This window comes from Phalaenopsis equestris, unplaced genomic scaffold (genome assembly GCF_001263595.1).
Source record: "Phalaenopsis equestris unplaced genomic scaffold, ASM126359v1 Scaffold204539, whole genome shotgun sequence".
NCBI lineage: Eukaryota > Viridiplantae > Streptophyta > Magnoliopsida > Asparagales > Orchidaceae > Phalaenopsis > Phalaenopsis equestris.
The window spans coordinates 338,839-365,471 of record NW_018224089.1 but is presented as its reverse complement, the minus strand read 5'-3'; the positions used below and the strand labels follow the sequence as shown (position 1 = coordinate 365,471).

The following is a 26,633-nucleotide window of genomic DNA, read 5'->3' as shown; positions in this document are numbered from 1 at the left end:
AAGAGAATTCAATAATAAAGAAAATATAAAGTAAAGAAGAAATATTGTCAATGAGGAAATCTTATAATAGTAAATAGTACAAATTTGCAAAAAAGTTAATACATTTTATAATGTAGATATGAAAATGCACCTCGAGTTGATTAGAGTCTCAAGAATTAATTTTCAAAAGAAATAGATAAAATATTACAAAATATCCCAAAGACTGAGAGATATTGAATGGAGATGATTTTAAAAAATAAGATCATTCTAGTAAGATGAATGAGAGGATTCAAAGTATATATGAAATAAAATATTGAAATGCAATACAATAAGTTATAAAACTATACTACAACTCGTAGTAATTGTTTAAAGAATGTAGGGACCAGATGGAGGAGAGTTGTCATCCCATGAATTTAGCAAGATAGCAGGCCAACAACAACGAAAACGAAAGGATACCAACCACATCATCACAAGGAATAATGAGACCAATGGTGTGGTGGCTCACAGTAACAGGATTCGAAAGTAGGGTACCTCAGATTAGTAGGCAAGTAAAACATGTATTTGATAGGCTAGAATTGTGTGAATTTTTTAATTAATAATCTCATAGAATTGAATAGTTCCTTATATAATCTAGGCAGCTCTATGTACAAATACTCTTGAATATATGATAAACAAATAAAGATATTAGCCATTCTCTTATTTTTATAGTATAGCACATGACAATACAATAGTTGATGTATTAAGAATAAGAATAGCATTTAAGACTTTAAATAGTGGAGCATCCAAATCATAATTAACGTTTTTCAAGAAGGAAAACTTTTTTTCAAACAAGAGGAAAAAATTTAACCACACAACATATTGAAATAGTTATGAGTACAAGAAAGCGATCAAATAACATAAATAAGGTCAAGACAGTGGAATGTAAAAGATAAGAAGTTGTTAATTGTTTAAAATAATTTGTTAAGAGAAATAAATTAGAATTCTATAATTAAACTTCAAGTGGCAAAAGATGGCGAGTTCAATTAGAAAGATTGTTGTAGGAGTTTAAAGAGTGGCTGAAATTAATTATGCATAAGAAAACTTAATTCTTAGGTGAAGATGTTAAACGGTCACTAAAGAAAAAAATATACTTTTAAGGAGTGGTAAAAAGTAAATACTGATGAGAGTTAAAATGATTATATGAAACTTTGAAGCGTAGCAAAAAAAATAGTTAACAAAGTAAAAGTTATAGAATTTTGAAGATTTATAGAACAATTTATGTATTAAGGAATAAAAAGAGAAGATAAATTAAATACCTTGATAAGAGATCAAGGAAGATAAAAGTAGATGCCTTAAAAGTGATGATCATAACCATAGTTAAAAGATAAAAACATCAAGAAACAATGAAAATGGTTCTTTAAAAATTTATCAAATGAGAATTTTTGAGAAAATATTTTTTTTGAAAGAACATAGAATATTTAAAAAGATTATAGACTAATTTAAAATCAAAATAAATCAGCTATTATAATAATGAATAGAGAAAAATCATGATGCCCATAACAGATGCCTATAAAGAATTTGAGACAAAATGACTGAAATTATATTAGTCTGGTTAAGAAATATATTTAACATAAACTTGAGGTGTAAGAGACAGCCAATTCATTGGAAAAGTTATTTGATATTAGGTAGTGAAGAAAATTTTTAAGCTTTTATTAATTATAGTAGAATAAAACGTATGTGTCATACAATGAAGTTGGGAAAAAAATAATATAATATAGAATTAAAAATTTTAAGCTGGTCGGAACAAATTTGCTTTCACACTATAAATATTCATTATTAATGTAATGTTTGTACATATAAGAATATAGAAAGAAAAAAGTATATTCATATGATTTATTGATCTTCAAACGTTAATGACTAAGCACCATAAGAATGATCATTGCACTTCAAGGAAAATGTTATACTGAAAATGATTGGAAATTATTAAAAAATATGTAAAATGGAACAATTACTGGTATGAACCAAAGAGTTTCCGATCAAAATAGATTTATATCGAGATTCAACATTATGTTCAAAATTTTTTATCTTGGTTATGTACATATTTTAAAAGACTAACTAAAGTAAAAAACTTTAATGTAGAATTTTTTAAGATAACACGTTCCAAATTGATGAGCACTAATATCAAAATTGGAAGTTTAAACAACAACAACAAGAAGACTTTGTTCCATTAAGTGGGGAAACATGGAAGTGTAAACCAATAAAAAATATTTAGAGGATAAAATGCTTAGAATTAGCAGAATTAAAACTGTGAAATGCGTGTGAAACTTGTGATATTGCTAATCAAAAGATAACAGTATTAGAAGATAAAAATGAAAGATAGGTTTACATACTTATGATTAATTATATAAAATAATGATAATTTAGCTTTATGAGTAAAATACTTATGCATAAAATGGTAAAATCCTCAAAATTACTACTCAATAAAAAGAATATCATGAAGACTTAAAATGCAAATGTTATAAATTACAACTAAGTCAGCCATGTTGAATGGATTGAAGTGTTAGCTGCTAAAAAGATTAGAAATTTTTACATACATGCCAAGGAATTCTTCTGCATAGACATATCTAACACCTAAACTTCAATTTTTACATACATGCCTCAGTATCACTGCATAAAAACATGCATTTCACTTTATCCAAGAATAGAAAAGGGGACATGTATGTAAAAATTGAAGTTTAGGTGTTAGATGTGTATATGGATAAGAATTCTGTGGTATGCATGTAAAAAACCAAAAAGTTATTGATAAACAAGCTAAGTGTAGTGGAATGAGACTTTAATAATAGAGTTGTAGCAAAAACAGCAAGGATATGTTAAGAAATGATTATATCAAAGGGCCTAAGGGAATAACATATAATGAAGATGAGATTGTGAAAAACAAAATATTGATGGCATGTAAAAAAAATGTAAGAGATACACCAATAAGAAAGGTAGGTAAAATTAATGTCAAATAATTAAAGAGAAAATGAGGTAAGCCAAAAATTTTGGATAGATGATTCATAAAGATAAATCCAAATATTTAGCATAAGACTAATGATTATAAGAATGATAAGATTCATTGCCCGCCAAAGTATGTGATTATCACTCCTCAAACAAAAAACAAAAACTGAGAGAAAAATATAAAAACAGAATCCTATTTATCAAAAAAACAAATTCAAAGATGATTATTTTTATTCAATCTCAGACCCATAATCTAACATATCACCAGCTGCAAACGCCGCAAAACTACTCAAATTAGTTAGAAAGGTCTTATGCACTTCAAGTTTCTGCTCTATACAATTTCAGCATATGTTTCTCTTTCTGTTTGTCTAGTGGTTCTTTCACATCACCCTTTCATTATCATTATCACAACACTGATTGAATAAATCAACGGAACATCAAACTTTATATCAACTTCTGTACTCTATTTTAATTCAGACTAACTAGTTAATAGCTAAAAATCCCATAACATGTACGTATGTCACCTTGAAACGGTGCAGCAATTGCTATCCAGTTTTGAACATATTTCTCAAAAACCTGTGCAGTATTGCATTAGTTTGAAAGGTTAGTACTCATTTAAAAGGAAATAGCAAGAGAGAAAAAAAAAAGGCAAAAAAAAACGCAAGGATAGAAAGACAGTTTGACAAAAAAATCGGTAAATCAAAGTCAAATAGCCCAAAGAAGGAACACTTACATCACTATGCAAACTTAGAAAGCATTTTGCCAATAAGCCACCCATGGAATGAGTTACAAGATTCAATTTTCTTCCTCCAGATAATGTGAATATGGACTCTAGTTTCGCAGAAAATCTATCAAGCGTTTCTTGAAGCCTGAAAAAAAATGAAAAAGAAAAAAACTGGTAAATCGAGTACTTCATAAAAAGTTCCAAAACACCTCCTAGGTGTCATTTTCAGAAAGCTGATGTTAATACAACTACGCAATCAGGAAAAAAGAACTTAAAAACAAAATTATATGCATTATACTAAGCGTGGATGCATACATAGTATCGGACAGGAGACGTCAGTGTACCCGCACCCATAGAAATTATACTATTACCCCGTACAATTGTGATGTTTAGATCACTAATTGTTATGCCAACTGAAGAGTATCAGCCAGGGGCAAGTAGTCACATTTCCATCTGAGACAATCATATAATTTAAATCACGAACCGTTTTGCCGACGAGATAATTCAGTCAAGGATGTGTTAGGTTATATTTTGACGGTGTTCCTAAGATGGATGTTAAAGTTAAGAGTGTAAAATAAAAGTTAAGTTAAAAGACTGAACTTTGGAAAATAAAGACAAATTTAAAGCATACAAAATTTTAGATTATTTCTATTGAGCAAATTTCAAGAATACATACAATGAATTATTATATGGATTTTTATAATGAAATATGAAAAATCAGGATGCATGTTTTTTTTTTCTCAGATTGTTGTAATTTAGAAATGTGATTACTTTACCATGTTATCTTAAATAACTCGTTATGTAGTTTTAATATTTTTCCAGGTTTTAAGCTTTTGAATGAGAGAGATACTAGAGGAGTTAATTTGTACATGAAGCGAGATCAACAACAAAGGGTGAACTTTTATTTGTTGATTAAAATGCTATTTTTAGTGGCACTTTTAATTAATATGTGAATATTAAATTATTAATAATAGAAATAAAATAATAGAAAACTTAATTTCATCATCCGACTGTCTGTTCCCGTCTTAGTTAATTCTAAGCCCCGGACTGGGTTGTGATAAAGTTTGATGGCAAGCTAATAAAAATAAATTACTAAAAAATCAAATAAACTAATAATTTGAATAATGTTAAAGGGAATAAGTGGTTATCTCTCCCTCTTCGTTCTTTGCTTTACAGATTGGGTCCCGACAAATATGATACAATTATTAAATAGAAAGGAACGAGACACATCATCTAAAAATAAATATGTATGCACCATAATTAAAAAAACAAAAGAATTTTCACACAATTTTGTTGACGAAAAAATAAAAATTGAGAAAGCAATGTAATTTAACATTTTATTTTTTATGAGAAAACATACACAAAATAATTTTGCATTAAAACACAAGATACTTTAAAAGACATTTGAAATAATAACAAATGCAATAAAGTGCACGTACCTATTACTTTGTCGAAAGTCATATCCAAATCCAAATAGAGTTTTACCCTCTTGGTATCCCCATTTCAGCATCTCCTCTATCATGTCATGATAATAGTAGACGCATTCACCTCCAATTATCTGCAAATAAAATATCAAGATAGGATTACAGCATTTAACTTAGGACATGTTTGGTTCACTATTATTAAGATGCTAAACTTAATCGAATAATATGTTTTTGGTTAAATGATATTACAAAGAGAAGTAAATGTTATATATACTAAAAAAACATTAATAGTATACTTCAAATGTCATAACATTAGATGTCTCCTAATTTGACCATAATCTAATATTAGTAAAAGTAATAAAAATTATCTTTTATTAAATTTTAATTAAACATATTAGTGAATAAACAATTGATCTTTTTTTTTTAAAAAAAGGCATTAAAAACATCACCAAATAAAACAATACCTGATTAGAATATTTTTTAAGTATACAACTTTTTAAAAAAAGCATACACTATGATTTTCCTTATTATCTGTTTGTTTTCCATCCAAAAATAATATTTAACGACCATAACGAAATAGTCATTTCTCTTGTAAAATATAAGGATTTATTGGGATCTTTTTTATTTTCTTTTATTTTTTGTTTTTCGAAAACAAAATAAATAAATAATAAATTAATTTTATTTTAATTTTTAAATAAATTGATTTATTCTGTAATTTTCACTAAGATTAATGCTACCATAAGATTCAAACATTGAACTATGAAGGAAAATAGCCCAGACGGCCATCAAAATAAGTATGACATTATTTACAACAAAAAAAATAAACTAATTAGGTATTCATAAACATGATATAATATATTATTGCATTCACCTAGTGGAAAATAGCTCAATAAGCCATAGAAGTCGCTTTTATCACTGAGCTTGGCATACGAATCATACCAATAAAGCCATATTAAAAATCATAAAAATATCCTGTTATATTTTTTGCTTTTCATATAGAAATATCTTCTTTTAATAAATTATAAAAAAATACTTCATATATTCATATAAATCATATTTAAATATAAAATAACTTTATTGAGATATTATAAGGCTAGATAGTTATATACACAAATTTTAACTTAAATTTTTTATATCAAATAGTAAACAAATTAAGTGTGGAAATCAGCATGATTTGAGAAAACTAAGATGAATCCCTTGTTCAACTCCCTTAAAAACTTAATTAAAAAAAATTATAAGTTCAACCACATCTTAAGCGATGACAATACTTTGTTTTTTTCTAAGTTTTATTTTCTTCTAAAAATATGGAAAGTGCAACACCCAATTTAAGCTTATCCAGGTAAAATTTGATCAATTTTAAAATACACCAAACTTTTCTCATCTCTCGACATTCATTCAAAATAATTTTTTTAAAATTCAACATTTTTCGAAATAAATTTAGTATATAACATTACGTATGAATTATAGATGTATTAGGATGTATAAAAAAATATACTATCAACTTAATTAATTACATTATTAACCTAAGTAACACTCTTAATCATCCTGTCACTGTAGCAAATCCACTTTGCAAAGCATGCAACGGCGGATGGGAGTGTGAATGGTTAAGATTTAAGTGTGAGTTAAAAAAGCGTATACATGTTTCGTAATTCCCATTCCCCTCTTCCAAATTCCTTTTGTCACAAGCCTCCTCGCCCGGGCACTGTGGCAAAATCGAATTGAGCGGGGCGGCCGCAACTCTCTGGTAAGAGTTCCAGGAAGAAAACCGTAAAGAGAATCCTCACATTCATACTATTTGCAACATTCCTTTCTTCCTTGCAATCTTTTCCAGTTATTTACTGCAAGCTGGAGCATTTCTACAATTCCAGCACTGCTGCTAAAGGCAGGAATAAACGAGAACTATATCTCGGGAAAGGCTGATAACAATAAATATATCAGAGAAAGGCAGGAAGAAGAGAAAATTACGGAATGAATGGAAGAAGCCATTAGGGAGGATTTATGCGGAGAAGCCATTTTGAAGCAATATTTGGCAATTAAATTATGTTTGAGGTTAAATTAAGACCAAAGCTAAAATTTCATGAAAATTCTAAGTATGATTCAGGATGGTTTACCATAGACGGTCAGCTCAAAGCAAGTTTGAGAAAACTCATCGCAGGGCTGCTCTGTTGATTGAAATGAAATATTATGAGTTAAATTAAGAATATATTTTTGACATTACTATATTTTTATTTTGCATATGATTGCATTCAAAAGCTTATGCATATTGTTGATTAAGTATACATGTTATATCAATGTAAGCTTGAACTAATACTGACGATATTTATGATTATACTATTTTATTGATCTGATAAGCATAATTATGAAATCATTATTTGCAGGTTTTCGTATACAGTTGTATATGCATGTGATAATGATTGGCCTATAAAGAATGATTGTTTCAGGATATGTTAAAGGAACGTAATAGGTGTTATCATTGGTAGGTTATTACATGAATTATCAGCATGTACCGATGACGGTAAATGATGAGATTCCCTGGGACTATTGATAATTATCATGTTTGGGAAGGGTCCAACATTTATCAATAATTATTTTAATCAGCGTGTTAGGTGATGACCTAATGACATAAAATGAAATGAATGTTATCAAATTCTATGCAATAACAAGTGATATTCCTAGGAAGATTGTTATTGATTATGAAATTATTATAGATATTCTTATGATTGCATAGGAATGAATGAAACTATATATATGTTGCAGTTGCTATTATTTATTGTATTTCATGCTCTTCACCTTAAATCTCACATGATTAAAGCATGTTTATTATATTTAATGTTTTCATGTATACGAGTTACAATATCACAAGCACGTTACTTTTTTTCATCTACAAAATTTTATTTTAACATTGATTAATTCACTGAGCTTTTAGGTACGTCTTCCAGAAATGGGTAAGGAGTACCGGATCGAATATTCAAGTGTAATAATATACAACTTTTTGATTGTATAATTTTAGAAGTTGTACAAGCTTTTAGGCACATCTTTTTAATATGTTGGATTTTTAATAGCACTAGATATGTTTTGATGTAAAAAATGGAGAGAGGTATATGACAGTCAACGTAAATTTTTTGTTGAAAAATCATGACATAAATTATTTAAATCCTTGTGTTAATGCTAGGGCATCAGCTGGAAGCGACGAATTGTATAGCCTAAATATACTGAAAAGTGAATAAGGTCTGCTACATTGGTACTCAAATGTAGTGCAAATAAGCAAGGGTTCCCACATTACGGATCAATGCGAGCAAGTAGTCCATGAAACTAATATTAGAATATGATCTTAGAATATAGGTTTTCTCACAGGTAAATTAATGAAATTAGTATATATTATAGTTCATAGGACAATGAATGTCTTATGTAATCAAGAAATTAAATGGGTTGATGGAAAAGCTAAAAAGATTAATAGCTTAGGTTTTAAACTTTGATATACAGGTAGAAGTCGCACTAAAAATGGTACAGGTGAAATTATATATAAGAGTTTGAATGATAATGTTCTGAAAATTAATAAAATTGGAGATTGAATTACATTCCTAAAAATTGTTGTTGATACTAAAATTTTTAATATTATAAGTGCTTATGTTTCTCAAGTAAATTTAGATATGAATTCAAAAGAAAAATTCTAGAATAACCTAAATGAATTTATATAAATGATAACTCCAGAAGAAATAATATTTATTAGAGGAAATTTAAATGGACATATTGGTAGAGTGGTAGAAGATTTTAGAAATATTCATAGTGGTTGAGATTTTAGAGAGATTAATAAAAGAAAATTGAAATATATAAGATATTGCTTTATCATATAATTTTATTACTATTAATATTTTATTTAAGAAATGAGATAAATATATTATTGCTTATAAGAATAGATCAAATAAAAAACAAAATGATTATTTTCTTTTGTGAAAAAGAGATCTTCGAGAATGTAAGGATTGTAAGGCTGCTATAAATGAAAATTTAAGTATTCAACATCGATTATTAGTTATGGATTTTAAGATAATGAGTTGTAAGATAAAAAATATAATTCACAATTACCATTGCATTAGATGGCTCACCTAAAAGACAAAATTATTTTTATAAGTAAACTCCAAAATTTCAAAATTTAGGATGTTCATGAATAAACTAATTCTGTTAGAATAAAGCAAAAAGCACTATTAAACAAGTGACAAAAAATTTGGTAGGAGAGTCAAAAGAAAAAGTTTTTATAAATAAAAATAGTGGGTGATGAAATAATAATGTGTAAGAAAAAATAAAATATAGGCTGTGTTATAAAAATTAGTTTGTATGCAAAAATTTAGAGAACTGGAAAAAAATATAAAGTGACCTATAGAGAATCTAACAGAATAAATTGTGACGCTAAAAATTTTATTCTAAGTGATATTTATAACATATTAGATACTAAAGAGAGTAAAAAATATAAGTATAAACTAGCCCAATAAAGAAACTTGTGTTAAGAAAGGCAGAGGTAGACCTAGGAATACTTGGGCTAATTGTATTAAAAATGATCTTAACTTACTAGAACTAAATGAAAATATGACACTAAATAAGACGCAATGGAGAAAAAGGATTCATGTAGCCGACCCCACGTAGTGGGATTAAGGCTTTGTCGTTGTTTTTGTTGTTGTTGTAAAGTGTATTAAAGATAAAATCAAGAAATATTTTTTTAAAGAAAGATATCGAACAAAAGTGAGCTTTTTTGATAAATTTTTCAATAAAGTTTCTTAAAATACGATAGACCATTCAACCTTAGTGATCTTAATATTATTAATAATAAAAAAATATTTTAATTTTACCATCGCATTAGTAAAATAAAAGTTGATGAGGCTTTAAAGAAAACTGATAATATCTCAATTGAACTGTAGAAAAATTTAGAAGGCTTGAAGTTTCTTGGTTTACTAAACACTTCAATATTATTTTAAAAACTAAAAAGATGCCTGAGTGGAGGAACAATATTTTGGTCCCCATTTATAAGGAAAAAAAATAATGCACAAGAGTGCAAATTATAGAGGAATTAAGTTGGTGTGTCATACTTTAAAATTATTTTATTGGAGGGTAACTGAACATAGCTTAAGACGTGATACAAAGATTTCTCATAATCAGTTTGAATTTATGTCAGGTAGATATACGATGAAAGCAAAACATTTATTGAGATGTTTGATGAATAAGTACAGAGAGAGTAAAGAGGACCTACATATGACTTTTATTGATTTAGAAAAAACTTACGATAAGGTTACAAAAGAAGCTCTTTAAAAAATTTTAAATAAGAAAGGTATTGATATGATTGATATTAATATCATTAAAGACATGTATACTATAGTTGTTACTTATGTTCGAACAGAAGATGGATTGACCAAATACTTTCCTGATTTAGTTGGATTACATCAGGGAACGACTTTAAGCCCGTAACTTTTTGCGTTATTTATGGATACTCTTACTGAATTTTTACAAGAGGACATACCTTGGTGTATGTTTTCGCTAATGCTATCCTTCTTCTGGAAAAAACTAAAGAAAGAGTTCAGAAAATACTTGAATCACGGAGGTCTGCGTTGAGTCTAAAAGCATTTGTTTGAGTAGATCTAAACCTGAATACATGGAATGTAATTTTAATAGTAGTAGCTCTAGTGACAGAGCTGTAACTATGAGTGATCAAATCGTTAAGAGGGATAAATTTTTTAGATGCCTCGGGTCTATTAGTCAAAGTGATGGTGATGTAGATGGAGATGTCATTACTATAATTCAAGTTGGTTGGTTGAAGTTGAGGAATGCATCAGGCTTAATGTGTGGTAGAAAAGTATAGCTCAAACTTGAAGTAAAACTTTATAAGATGGTGATGAGATCTGCAGTGCTCTATGATGCAGAATGCTGGCCTTTAAAAAAGAAGCATATAAAAAGTTAAGTATTGCTGAGATGAGAATGCTTAGGTGGATGAGTAGCTTGACATTTGGAAACAAAATGTGAAATGAATATATCCGTGATAGGGTTGGTGTAACTCCAGTGGCAAACAAAATTAGAGAGAGTCGTCTGAGAGATGGTTTGGTCACATTAAACGTCGACCATATGATGATCTGATTAGGAGAGTAGATGTTTTAGCTTCGAGTTATGTTAAGAATGGCAGAGGTAGATTTAAAATGACTTGAGCTTGTTGTAAGAAAAAGATCTTAATCTATTAGAATTAAATGAAAACATGGCACTCAATAGAATGCAATGGAGAAAAAAATTCATGTAGTCAACCCCATTTAGTGGGATAATGGCTTGTTGTTGTTATTGTTGTATATGTTTTGATGAAATCATGAATCACGCTTCTAAGTATTAAAGATGTTAATAAATTATGAATTAAAATGGATTATGAATATTTGTGATACTCAAGGTAGACTAATTTATTACCCATTGAGTTCTGATTGAGTGCTAGTGAGAATTTTGTCTCACGAAATCGTTCGGCTTTATCACACCACGGTTGGCCCTAGAAGTGGGGTCAACGGAGGTAAGAAAAAAATGGTATTTGAATGAGGTTTGATGAAAATAATGATGAAAACATGTTTAGATTTAAAAGAATGAAATTAAACTATGAATTTATAAACTAACTGGATTTGGGGTGGACAACCCATGTGTATTGAAGAATAATGTATGCATGGAATAATTACTATATGTCAAATTGCATCGAATAATAAATTATGTAAATAAATATAAATATGACTAAAGAAGTATCAGCAAAAATTAAGAGTCATCCTTCTAAGCTAGTTATAGAAAAAGAACAAAAAAAAGGTGATATTCAGAATAGGACAAATGAAGAGACTAGAGTCATTGAGTTACATAGCATTGTCCATCTAATATCTCAAGTGGTTGACAAAATGTCTGCCATTGAAAATTTTTTTACTAATTCAAAGCCCAAATCGAAATATGGTACAAAAGTTGACTAGCCTTTTAGATCTTTCTAACATTCAAGTTGACTGTATTTAAAGATTTCAGTGATCCTACAGCTATTGAAGATTGACTATTGAAGACCAGAAAGATTTTATATGGCATGATTTGTCCAAAAAGTAGGAAAGTGATGCTAGTCAATTTCATGTTAGAATGTGAGGCATAAGCGGTGGCAGACAGAGCATGAAAGAAATTTTTGCTGACACGTTCCACATAATCAGTGGAATCAAATTTTAAGAGTTTTCAAATATTGGTTTATTTCACTTTCTCCAAGACAATCATGCAGCACGAGACAGAATTTACTTATCTCTGCAAGTATGCCTCAGATTAAGTCACTCATTATGTCAGTACCTAAAAGGAAAAATGACACAGAGTTCTACGACCTCCGAGATCAGTTAAGTTTGGCATTAGCTCATCTCAAATCAACAAAATCAGCCACGACACAACCCAAGACTTGAAATTAATCATAAAAGGTATATACTGTAAGACGATGGGAATTAAGTTTTTAACAGTTAACAAATTAAAGAATCACTAATAAAATTAAATTAAACAGTATATTTAATTTTACCTCGTTACAGGTTTTCCACAACTTTTATAAATATTTTCTCTTTTATCTTTCATCTTTTAATCACTTAATTAAACTTGAAATGTTAATTTACACAACAGTAAGCTTAAACAATATTAGTAAAACTTATATTCCTAAACTACAGTAATATAAGAAAAATGAAAAATAATATAGATATTATTTGATGTTATTTAATGAATCTTACTATATCAATAGTATATTTATATCATTCCATATCTGTACAATCGTTACGAAAGCACCGTCTAAAATTTTCCTACTTAAGGTACTTCAATGTCAATATTTTTTTTCAATTACGTGCACGGGTATAGTAGCATTTCACGACTAGTATCAAAAGGTGTGACTCCATCATTACCAAGCATGCAGATGTAAGCATAAAATAAAAATATCACTTTTTAATAATTAATATCAGTATTATTTGCAAAGCAGTCTGTATTCTTACAAAAGATACAATATCTACGGTAATTTAAACAAAACTGAGCACAAAAATCATTCTTACAATATGAATAAAGTTCAATAGAACTATAAATCATGAGCATGCAATGTTATAACAGTAACAATAAATGTATTTGATTGAGGAAAAAAAATATGAGTTCTCACTTCGATATCGATTAATTTATTATTTGATTTGACTTAATGTCGACCCTTCTAAATCGGAAGTCTAACATAAAAATGATATAGAATTTAATTTATATATCATTTTAAATAAACTATTAAATTTTCATTATATTACTTTATGTAATACTATATATATATATATATATAATTTAAAATATATGTATAACATTCATATTAAATAATTTAATTAAAAATTATGAAAAATCACTTTTATTCCCTTACTTTCGGTCAAGCCCTTTTAGTTGAGCCCTAACCACACGAGAAGCTTGTCACGCAGAATCCACATGACGCCATCCTCGTGCAAGAGCTCCTCCTTCGATCGTGACTAGCTATCCACGTCGCCTTCTTATTGCGCTTAAGAACTATGGCTTTGACTCCCCTCCCGCACCAGCTCAGCCCTTTTGCAGAGTCGCAAGTTCTTTCTCTTTGACTCCTTCAATTGCAATTCGACACTAACGCCACCTTGACGACTTCCTCCTCTTCACACAAGCCTAATCTCCTCTACATTTAAAGCTTCTCCCACTTGCATTCCTTCACTGCAAACAAACCGCTCGGTTCAACAAGTTTTTCAACACTTTATATGGCGTACATCACCTCCATGGCTTCCTGACGCTCCTTGCTTCATCTCCCCCATTCGGCTGCCCAACTCCTCGCTTCTCTCCCCCTCTTCAATTCCCAACACCTCAACTCATCTCCCCTCTCTTCGGTTCCTATCGAGTTACTGAAACGGAATGTCAAAATGTTCATCCCGTACAAAATTTCGTCCTTGGAATTTATAAATAGACCTCATGTCATTTCTCACTAAATCAACATTCTTATCATGAAACTAAAGATCGATCGTTAAGATGAGAAGTAATCGCTATAAAAGTAAAGACCCATAACAAGGAGACTCAACTATATTTCGGATAAAAATACTAAAGCAAGAAAATATGCTAGGAAAATACCCTTTATATATAAGAAAACGTCAAACTCATCAAACTGCATCACCATCAGCAGCAGTAGGTTCTTCGCTGAGTATGAACAAGGTAATATACTCGAGATCAAACTTATTGTTTTGATTGACCTTGGATGGAAACTGAAGCTATAAACTATCTTTTTCTGCCCACTTGCAGTCTTCTGTGAAGGAGGTCCAACTGATTTCTGAACTTCAGTGCTCTTCTGGCCAAGCATTGTACAATCTCTTGTTATATGTCCAGACTGACGCACCAGTAACATGTGTTAGAGCCCATCAAATATTCACCTTTAAGTTATGTTCCCCATTTGGCACAAGTGAATCAACCTAAATTAAACTACGGCTTCTTCCCACTGAATCCTTATAGGTGACCTACATGTTCACCTTCATCATTACTCCTCTTATTGTCTCATTACGCTTCTGAGTAAGCTGACAATCGATCTTCACTCTTCTAGTCAGTTCCACTGATGTCAAGTATTCATTGATCTCTAAAGGTGTCAACGACCTATTCATTGATCTCTAAAGGTGTCAACGACCGTCTGATCGAATCCTTTAATCCCGAAAGGAATCTATATAACTTTTCTTCTGTAGTAGTAATCAATTGTGGTGAATATATTGATAGTGTAGTAAATACTACTCATACTGCATAACCGTCTTCTTCCTGCACCAACTTGATGAATTGGTATTGCTCAGTCTTCGAGCATATTGAATTACAAACCATTCTCTGAATAGGCTCATGAATTCCTCTCAAGTCCCAATGAACAATCATGTTGGGCATGTCTCCTAGCTTGTCCTAACGCTGTTCATGCCACCAACTTTCAGGTTCTCCATCCAGTACAAACGTAGCTAATGACACTCTTCTATCATTTGAATACGTCTTGCTAGCTAAAATCTTCTCAATTCACATCAGTCAATTCTGTGTTTCAATTGATTCTTCACTTCCATTAAATAATAATGGACGTAAAACTTGAAATACCTTCAAATACTTGTCCACATTGACTATATTTCTTCTGATAAGCTGTGATCTAAACTTGTGAATCAGCCGAGTCATCGTCATCATCATCATCATTTGGGTCAAAACATTCGCATTCACATTTATAATTGTTATACTTCATCATTTTCTATCGGATTTTCTTTTTCTATAATTTCGGATGCATCACTATGCCTGAATAGATATAATTATTAATTTGAGTAAACTTAATTTTTTTTATTTTTATTATTAAAATTTTCTTATAATTACTCCATTGGCTCTTTCATTAAGTTTACATTAATTAATCTTAAATCTTATCTTTGATACCACTTTTATCACGACTCAGCCTGAGACTTGAATTAATCAAGACCGGCATAGTTATCAAATAGTGGGATGGTGGGAATTAAGTTTTTAACATTTAACAAATAAAAGAGTTACAAATCAAAATAAATTAAGGAAATATATTTAAATTTACCTTCATTACGGGTTTTATGCATTTTCTATAAATATTTTCTCTTTTATCGCTCATCTCTTAATCACGTAATTAAATCTAAAATGTTAATTTAAACAACAATAATCATAAACAAGCTAGTGAATACTCCTCCTAAACTACAATAATATAAGAAAAAAGAAAATAATATACATGTCAATTAAACTTTAATAAATAAATATAGACATTTGATGTTATTCAATGAATTTTATTATATTAATAACATGTCTGTAACATTTTATATTTATATGACCATCACAGCCACTTAAGATATTTCAATTTAAATATAATTTTTCATTTACATACACAAGTACATTAGCATTCCCCCGCTAGTACACAAAAGAAATAATTTCATCATAGCTAAAGCATGCAAATGCAAACATACAATAAAATATCTTTTTCTAATAATAAGTATTTCAATCTTATTTGAAAAAGAGTCTGAATTCTTCTACAAGATTTAAATCTACGATAACTTAAATAAAGTTGAGCACACAAGTCATTCTTACAATATGAACAAAATTCAATAGAACTATAAATCATAGTTATACGGTACTATAATAGTAATACTAAATGCATTTGGACAAAAAAAAATAAAAAATTACAATAGTAAAAGAATATGAGTACTCACCTCGATCTCGATTAATTTCTTACTTGATTTGTCTTGACGTCTATTATTCTAAAATTGGAAGCCAAAAATAAACATGATATAAAATCTAATTTATTTATTATTTTAAATAAATTATTAACTTCCCATTATTTAAGTATTAAACCTCCATTATTTTATATTATATAATCATATATATATATATATATTTGTATTTTTTTGTTGGGGTATTACTGTTATTGTATCGTTTGGTAGGGTGCCTCTTTTGGGTTTTTCTCATACAACCTTTATGTATCATTTTCTATTTCAATAAAAAATATATATAAATATAAATATAAATATATATATATATATATGCGCAACCGGTGGCCTGTTGGGTGGCAGCTTCGGCGTAAGTCCCCTCTGTCCTAGGTTCGAATCTATTTAGGTCGAATTAGCACAGATGGGGTGGACAGGCATATTTTGTCGTCTGTCTGGGTCAAATTAGCACATATGACACATGTTGCGAATTAGCACATATTTTTAACATGTATATATATTATTCAAAAAACATGTATAACTTTCATCTTAAAAATATTTTAATTATAAATTATGAAAACTCACAATTTTACCCTTACTTTTGGTCCAGCCTTAACCATGCGAAGAGAAGCTTGTCATGCAAAATCCACACGATGCCATCCTCGCCCAAGTCCTTCAATTGCAGCTCAATTCTGACATCGTCTCCTTGCTGTGCTCGAGAGCTCTAGCTCAACACCCCTCCCGGACGAGGTCGGCTCTTCTGCAAAGCCGCAAGGCCTTTCTCAGCAACTCCTTCGATTGCAGCTCGACACCGACACCGCCTCAACGACGTCGTCGGCTCCTTCCTCCTCTACACATTAGCTTGTCTCCTCTACATGCACGAAAGCTCCCCCCTCTCATCTTTCTTCAGCACATACAAGCAGCTCGCTTCAACAAGTTGTTCAGCACTTTATAGGTTGTACTTCACCTACATGACTTCCTGACACTGCTCACTTCATCTCCCCCCTCTTCTGATGCCCGACTCCTCGCTTTCTCTCCACCTCTTTAGTTCTCGGCTCCTCAACTTATCTCCCCTCCCTTCGGTTCTTCTCAAATAGTTGAAACTGGAAGTAAGAATTTCTTAGTTTGGTTGAAATGATTAAAAGAATTGAAAAAAAAAAAAAGTGAAACTATTGGAGACAGTCGTGGGAGCCACAAACAAACAAGGGCAAAAGTTTTGATAAAAGAGCAAATATTTAGAATAAAAAGTTCAAATTTGAAAAAAAGAACAAGTTGAATCAATTCAAAAAGCTAATCTATGAGAAATTTGGAAAAAGATATCTTGGGGCAGTACTTAGTTGGCTCAGAGAAATGCTTAAGTGTAGACACATCGAACATCGTCAGATGGATTATTTGTTGGAAAAGAAGAGGGACAACAAGTCACAAACATTTCAAGGATAGGGATGGCCCAATTAACTTTTAAAAGGCATAAGGCAAACAATACTATGTTCAACGTGAAGCCTTTAGTAACAGTGAAAGGAAAGAGTTTTGATTGTAAAAATAATCCAATAGTAAAAGCTAGAGTTTTACAATCACCTTTCAAGAATCTAATGAATCTAAAGAAGTGATGAATAGGAATATGCAAGAATTAAAGAACATTCCAATGGTTGAAGATTTTTCCTATGTATCTCATGAAGAATTGCCAAATTTGTTGTCATAAAATAAAGTTGATTTTGGGATTGTGGTGTAGTTCTATAATACAAAGATCACTTCAAAGAATGACTTCGAAGATGTTGCAAGAATTAAAATTTTAATTGCAGAATTTGATAGATAAAATATTTTATCAAACAAAGTAATTCATCATAGTGTTTCAATATTATTCGTCAAGGACATATCTATTAGTTTGTGTATTTATTATAGAGAGTTGAATAAATGACAATCAAGAATAAGTATTCTCTATTAAGGATAGATGATTTGTTTGATCAATTAGAGGGTTTTAATCTATTTTCAAAATTAGCATAAGATTTAGATATCATTAGGTCAGAGTAGAAGTGGTAGACATAATCAAGATAGCTTTTGGAAACAGAGCATTGCGCTTTTGGGGCAAGTCATCAGTGAACAAGAAATCACAATGAATCATCAGAAGGAGAAAACAATCATGAAATGATATACTTAGGAATATCATAGAAATACGCAGTATTCTTGGTTTGTTGAGTATTATAGAAAGTTTGTCAAAGAGTTCTCACAAATAGCCATTTCATTGTTGAAGCTGGTGAGAAAGAATGTTGAGTGGACTATGAAATGTGATTATAATTTTCAAGAATTAAAGAAACATTTGACTACGGCTCCAGTGTTAGGTATTCCATCAGAAATAGAAGAATTTTAGATTTACAGTGACGAGTTAGAGACTTGAAATGTGCTATAATACAAAATAGAAGAATCTCATATGCATTGATGCAATTAAAGCCGCATGAAAAGAATTATCTGACTCATAGCCTGGAGTATACTGTTGTATTAATTGCTCTCAAGATCTAGGTAGGGACATTGTTTGTATGGTATGAAGTGTGACGTATTCATCGATCATCGGAGTCAGAAATATATTTTCATATAAAAAGAGCTGAATTTGAGAAAGAAATGATGGCTAGAACTTATCAAAGCCTGCGATCTGATATACAATATTGTCCTGGTTGAACAAATGTAGTTGTTGATGTTTTGAGTCGTAAATTTACACGTAGTACAAGTTGGATTATTACTCAAGAGTTGAAACTAATTAAGGAAATTGATGTTTTGTAGTTGGAGGACAAAACCAAGAGATATTGGATGTTTATATAAATTGACCGTGCAATCAACATTGATTAACGAAATTATGGAAGCCCACAAGGAGGGCAATAAATATCAGAAACTCATTGAGCAGTTCTAGTTAGGAAAGAAGCTGGATATGACTGTAGATGAAGATGGATTATTATGAAAAAGCTATATCGTTGGGTACTTACTAACCCTGATTTGAGATTGGAGATTTTACATGAAGCTCATCATTCATGATACACAATTTATTCAAACAACACAACAATATACAAAAAATTAAAACTGATATTTTGATAGCCATGTATGAAAAAAGGTGTTATTGAATACATGTCCAAAAGTCAGGCTTATTAGATTGTTAAAGCTGAACAACAAAGACCTTATGGATTGCTACAATTATTGTTTATACCTGAGTGGAAATGAGAATATCATATTTTAATATTGGATTGAATTATCAATCCAGTATTAAAATGGCTCCATATTAAACACTATATGGCAGGAAATGTAGAACTCTGCTGAGCTAGGTAGGAGAATGTCAAATGTTAGATCCTAACTTAGTTGATGAAGAAACGGATAAATTCAGGTTAATTGGTTTTGCTAAAGATCGACAACAAAAATATTATGATCAAAACATAAAACAGTAGAGTTTAAGTTTAGTGTTTTTTTATTTCCAAAAGTTAAGGCAATAAAAAATACAATCAGATTTGATTAAGGGAGCAAGTTGAGTTTCAAATACAATGGTTCTTTCAAAAACATAGAAAGGATAAGTCAAGTTGCTTACAAGCTAACTTTACCTGCTGAGATGTCAAACATCTATGATGTATTTCAGATTTCAATGTTGAGAAAATGGATTTTAGATGCCAATCAGAGCATTTCTCATGAAGTTATTGATGTGCAAAAAGATTTAACATACATTGAAGAGCCTAAGAGAATTGTTAAATCTGGTGTTAAGAAGTTGAGGAATAGGCACAATTTTTATGTTAAGATAAAATGGAGGCATAGAACTGAACAAAAAAAATTTATTTGGGAAAGAGAAAAATGAGACAGAAATTTCACTTTCTATTAAAGTAAATATTCATAAATTTTAAGGACAATTTTTTATAAGAGAAGTATTATAATACCCAATTTTGGCTTATACAAGTAAAATTTGATCAATTTAAAATATACCAAATTTTTCACATCTCTCAAAACGCATCCAAAATAATTTCATAAATTTCTACATTTTTCGATGATCAATTTGATATATAACACTGTAGAAATTATAGATAGATTAGGAGGTATAAAAATATGAAGTATCAACTAAATTAAACTTAATTAATTACATTATTAACTTAAGTAACCATGTTACTCATCTCATCACTAAAGCACATCTACATTGCAAAGTATGTAAAGACATATTGGAGTATGGATGGCTGAGATTTTAGCTTGAGGTAAATAAGTGTATAAGTGTTTTTTGTATTTCATTCCCCGCTTCCAAATTCCTTTTCCAGCAAGCCTCTTCGCCTGGGCATTGTAGCGGAACCGAACAAAGCAAAGCGGGAGGCGGTAGAAGGATCCACAGCCCTTACTTTCTTACTATTTGGAATATTCCTTTCCTCCGTTGTAATCTTTTTCTACGATTTATCATGAGCTAGAGCATTTCTACATTTTCAGCACTGTAGCCGGAGGCGGGAAGAACCGTTAACTATGTTTTTGAGTGAGGCCAGTAGCGAGAGATTTGTAAGAGAGAGGGAGGAAGAAGAAGGGAGAAATAGAAAAAGGAATAGAAGCCTTTAGGGAGGACTTATACAGGGAAGCCATTTTGAGGTAAAATGAAATTAAGACCTGTTAAAATTTCATGAAAATTATAAGAAATTATGATTCCAAGTGGTTTACTATTGCAACAAACTTAAGGAAACTCATTATAAGGTTGCTCCATCGATTCAAGTGAAATAATCATATGTTACATTAATAAGAATATCCTTTTATAGGATTACAATGTTATCTTTTTTACATATGATTGCATTTAGATAATTTTGCATATCTCGATTACTTACCCATGGTAATATGAATGAAAGCTTGAACCGTACTGACAATATTTATAATTTTACTATTTTATTAATTTGGTGAGCATGATTCTGAAATCATTATTTGCAAGTATTCATATATTATTCTACATACATATGATAAATGATTTACATATGAAGAATGATTGTTATATGATATGCTTTAAAAAATATCACAAAAGTTGAGATAGCTAGGTTATTATATAAATTGTTTGTAAGTATGGATGACAGGAAATGATTGGATTCCCGACTCGGTATCAAGGGAGCTATTAATAACTGCTATGTTAGTAATGAACCAACCTTTATTAATAGTTATTTTAGCCGATAGGCTAGGTGATGACCAAATAATATGAAATGAAACGCATATAGTCAAAGCTTTTACAATTGCAAGTTATATTACTAAGACGATTGTTATTGATTATGAAATCATAATTGATACTCTATGATTGCATCGGAATTAAAAAAAAACATATGTTTGTTATAGTTGTTACTATTTACTATATTTCATGTCTCTTACCTTAAATGTCTCACATGATTAAAACATTTTTATTTTATGTACAATTGTCATGCATATGACCTATGATTTCCCGTGCATGTTGTTTTTTTTTCGATATATAAAATCTTATTTTAGATTTGATTAATTCACTAAGCTTGTAGCTCACTCATATATTGTCGACTTTCAAGAAAAGATAAGGAGCATCAGGGCGAGTAGTCAAGTATGAACATACAATTTTTGGATTATATAGCTTTTGTAATTGTACATACACATGGATATGTCCTTTTATTATGTGAGATTTTTAGCAGTTTTATATATATTTTTTGATAAAATCAAGATGTAATGTTAATGAATTATGAATGTTTATAACAATTGAGTTAGACTAATTTATTATTCGTTGAGTCTTGATTGTGCAATTTAGGGCAAGTGTTAGTAAGAATTTTGTCTAACTGACTCGGCTGTCTCCATCGCACCATGGTTGACCCTAGAAAGGAGGTCAGCTAGAGTGTTACAGAAAGCAACTTCAAACTTCAGATTTTGACATATTTCCCCACTCTCTCTAAAATTTAAACAGCAAATATTGGTGAGAGCATCATTTTAAAAATAGACCATTCTCATGAACCATCCATTTTTCTCATTTTCTTTTCTCTGCATTCCTTTTACTTTATAGCATAGAATAAATAGGTACATAACAAAACCAAAAATATTTCCATTTCAAACAAAGTAAAAAAGCAAAAATAGAGTATTAAGAAAAACCCTAAATACACAGAAAAGTACAACCTTTTCCCTTCACTTATATAAAGCAAAATGCTTCAGCAAAGCAGCGTGAAGTTTGCAAGTTGTTGTAAAAAGCATGAACCAAATATTACAATTGTTAAATCACATGCTTGTTCCATGCATCATTCGAAAACTTAGGGCAGTTAGGAAAAGAATATAGAATGTTTCTGCAGTTGAAAAGAAACGTCTAGAAGTAAATTTTTGCTATAAGTGGAACTAAGTGGCAAGACAAACGAACAGGCATAAGCTTATAAACAAGCAGTGCTTGTAAACTGCAAAGTTGGTACAAATTCATTTTTCTATGAGAACAAATATTAAAGGTTTGTTCGGCTCATTATTTTCTTTAATGAAACTTTCAATTATATTTCTTATCAATAATAAAAGGATTTGGTATAATATAATTTCACATACTTAACAGAGATAATTTCAACAACATTCACATGTCAGATAACCTTCATAGATCAATAGATAACATTGCACAATGTAATGTAGCGCTGAAACAAATACGTAGTCAATGATAGATAGCACATGCAGTTATGTAAAAAACACAGCTATGTACATAGCACTACTATTTACATAACCAGCTAGTGAAATAGATAACCCCTTCACAACCAAAAGAGAATATTGTGCCTATGCTGCTAGCGCTCAATTTTGTGGTAGCTCTTAAAGATGACAGAAATATTTTTATGATACCATTTATTTTCAGCTTCCATTGAGATTTGACGCCATAAATAAATAAATTATAGCACACCTGAGTTTCGACTCAAACGGGACAAGCGTTATTTGGTGCCCACTGGACCAAATAACGATTTATATATATATGCATAAAAATTGATATCACATAACACAAAGATATGAAAGTAAGTCAAGTCCTAATGCAGTTTGTACTCAAAGGATAGTTCATTCGGGGCTCACCATGTCGGGATCCAGAACGTCAATAGAATAGAGCCCATATCTGTCTTCTGGAACAACAATTTTTATATTGTCGTCAATAGAAACTGTTTTCCCTGCTCAATACACCACACAAATAACCATATACAAATCAGTTTAAAGACTTCATAGAAAATGAAATTTACATTCAGAAACAATTTATCAACATAGGTGCAAAGAAAAAGAAAAGCGTAAGTTAGGCTAAGGAAGCTATCCTGATATTTATTAATAAATGTTGTCGGGATCTTAAGAATCCCTAATTGATCAAGCACAATTTCTTTCACAAGCATGGATTTCAAAGCATGGATCTCAAAGTATTCAAAGGAAATTGAATCAATAAGAAATTTTACTTCAAATATTAATCCAAGACCCAAACAAGCTCGAATTGATGTCAAATCACCATAGAAAATTAAAAAATAAAAAAACATTATCTAATTATGGCAATCCAAGGACATAAAAAATGTTAGATTTATAGCATGAAAATGTTGTAAATCAAACAAAACTGACCTGGCCCAAAACAGCCAATCAAAAGCTTCCCTCCCTCCATGGGGCATTCAGAAGCATGCGAGAGGGCTGGAAAATGCAGCCACCATCACAACCTTTCACACCACCCTAATCAAATCTCAAGCATTCCTTTATAGTGCCGCACATTGTTATTATCAAATTGCGCCCACACTAGATCATTATTGAGTAATTGGCCAAACAAGGTTTTTATTTCCACAAATTCTAGTGGCCTCTACAAACCTCCATTTCATGAATCATTTGGGACAATAAGTTGCTGTCAACGTGAGAAGCATTTGCAAAAATAGTGGCCTATCATCATGATTTTCCATCAACCACATAACTTTTTGGCACTATTCCCATCATTCTAATCATCATAGTTTGATCCATCGCCTTTGTTAAATTCTTGGTGTTGAAATCTATGAAATAGAAATATATTTGGTTCCCTATTCGAAGCTTTTTTCAGCAATGCCATCTAGCTATCCCAACCTAGGCAAGCCAACCCAAGAGCTAGTCACTATTTTTAACATGGAAGGGTACAATCTAGCCAATTCTTATAAATAGGAAAAAGGAATATCTTGGCACATTCTGAATAAGAACCAAATTATCAATCTCAAAAATTATAAATAGACTCCAATCATGCTCATTTGGGACATTCTAAACTATTGAATTGGTAAAGAACTCTAGAGCTCTAATCATTGCCTGAAGTTACTTTCCACCGCCTCTTGTGTTCCTAAGTTCCTGCATCTAAACTCCCTCGGCCCCTAGGAAAACGACCAAAGGAGCCCAAGTAAATGGCATCTGCATCTTTACTGCTGCTTTATATTCTTCTTTTAAATTGTGTTGCCTTCATTTTCATGAAGACCTGCCCTGACATTCCTAATGGACACAACAACCATTTTGCATCACTCCATTTATCATCTTCATAGCAAGCTAGATCTACCCAACCATCCTAAATGGCCACAACAAACATCCTATTTCACTTCATCTAAGATGTTCACCTACAAGAAAAGAACCTACCCAACCATCCTAAGTGATTTCCATGACTTTATTGTGTCTCATAGTAAGTCAAGTTGCCTTTACCTATCAAACAATCTTTATTGACTACTTAGTCCATTGCTTTCAACAATTTCCTCTTTTACTGCCAAGAGGAGAACTAGGTTGGCCATCCTCAATGGCCTCCCTAACAACACACTAGCTCTTCGTCTTCTATCACTCCATGGACATCGCAACTTAGACTCCACGAGGAGGATAATTTTAAGAAATCCTTAACAGCCACCTAGACATTCCAAAATGGCCTCATTTGTTGCCTCCAAAGTTGTGTCGACAACACCTCAAGGTGGAAGACAATCCTAGCCATCCTCAATGACCTCCTTAACCTTCTATTGCCACTTCATCCAGTACCTTTTAGTTGTGTCAACTACACTTCTTGAACAAGGATTTCAAATGGTAATCACCCTTATAAGGTACCCAAAACTGAGAATACTACCAGTTTACTTATACTTGCTTTATATTGAATTCATCACTGAGTTTGGGAAGAGTGACACTTTGTAATTTACGTCCATTACTATGGAACATGATTCCAATGGGTTGGGCTGCATACTTTTCTAGGTTTTTCAAGCAATAAATCACGCCCCTTACTTGCTTTACTTCCTGATTATGTAGGAATTGAAGTTCATAACAATGGCAATTGAGGTCTCTCTTTCAACTGAAACAACTTCTTGCACTCAGCAAACATAATTTTAAAAGCTTGTATTACGAGATAACAGCCCTCTCAAACTAAACTAAACTCAGGTATAAAGTGCAGCACACAAATTAAAGAATAATTTTCCTTTTCAAACAATTTTGAATTTGTAATGAGGATGAAAGGGGAGTCAGATTTGAAACTTCACCTAACTAAAGAAATAAATAGCCCCAAAAAAGTCATTTCATGACATTCGAAAAGAAAAGAAAAAAGAATTTTACCAGTGGCGGGATCAAACCGCGACCAGAGTTTCTTCCTGAACTCAGAGTCAGCTCCAAAAATCCGAACCCATACTCTCTCGTTATTGCCATCCGCATCTACTGCATGAAGCATCGAACCAGCAATTCCAGGAACCAGAAGAACCGGATCAAGATTTGGATTCACAAGGGGCTGCTGCTTCTTGACAATCCTAAGCCACAGCTCAATCGACTGCATTAGCTCCTCCAGCTTCGACATTTTCATATTTCCAATAGAAGGAATCAAAGAAATACACCGAGAATCTCACTCGCTAACAAGAACTAGACAAGTCGAAAGATTACTGCCGGTTAATGCCTGACACAGATTGACGAGGAGATAGGAATCAAGAGAAACGAGACAAAGAAGCAAGTCAATCTAGGGTTTCGAACTTGCGTCCCGGCAAGAAAAGAGGAAAGGCAAGGTCAAGACGCGAAGGAAATCCGAATAGAAACCTTTGCTTCTTCGCGGGAAAAAAACAGCGGATTAGTTGAAATAATAAGACGATTTCCGGTTTGACCTTCTGCCACAAGAAGCCGTGGCACGCTCGAAGACGATAAAGGTTCAAGGTGTTACATACGAAAAAATATTACATTAGTGCGAATAGAGTAACGTGCGTAACAACCCAAGCAACCGAAAAAAAAACAAATAAAACGGGTTATTCATGCCTTATAAATGTATACAATTAAAACGGGTTATTCATGCCTTATAAATGTATTATTGTGTAATTATAACATCAAGAATATTTTCAAGACATAATAACACATGGATAGCACACAATAATATCAGAATAACACGGGAAAATATTCCATACAGAGAAA

General features: G+C 31.1%; 1 protein-coding gene across 1 annotated transcript in view; it reads right to left on the bottom strand.

Moving 5' to 3' along the window:
* The window catches only part of LOC110036270 (lecithin-cholesterol acyltransferase-like 4), a 65,620-nt gene extending 39,205 nt beyond the window's left edge, over nt 1–26,415 (bottom strand). The window contains exons 1-5 of the mRNA XM_020740675.1: nt 25,800–26,415; nt 23,319–23,410; nt 5,119–5,237; nt 3,689–3,824; nt 3,480–3,531 (exon numbers count right to left, since the gene is read on the bottom strand). Coding sequence (XP_020596334.1) covers nt 3,480–3,531; nt 3,689–3,824; nt 5,119–5,237; nt 23,319–23,410; nt 25,800–26,040 — 640 coding nt within the window. The 5' untranslated portion in view covers nt 26,041–26,415. The remainder of the gene's footprint in view (nt 1–3,479; nt 3,532–3,688; nt 3,825–5,118; nt 5,238–23,318; nt 23,411–25,799) is intronic.
* Nucleotides 26,416–26,633: the final 218 nt, after the last annotated feature.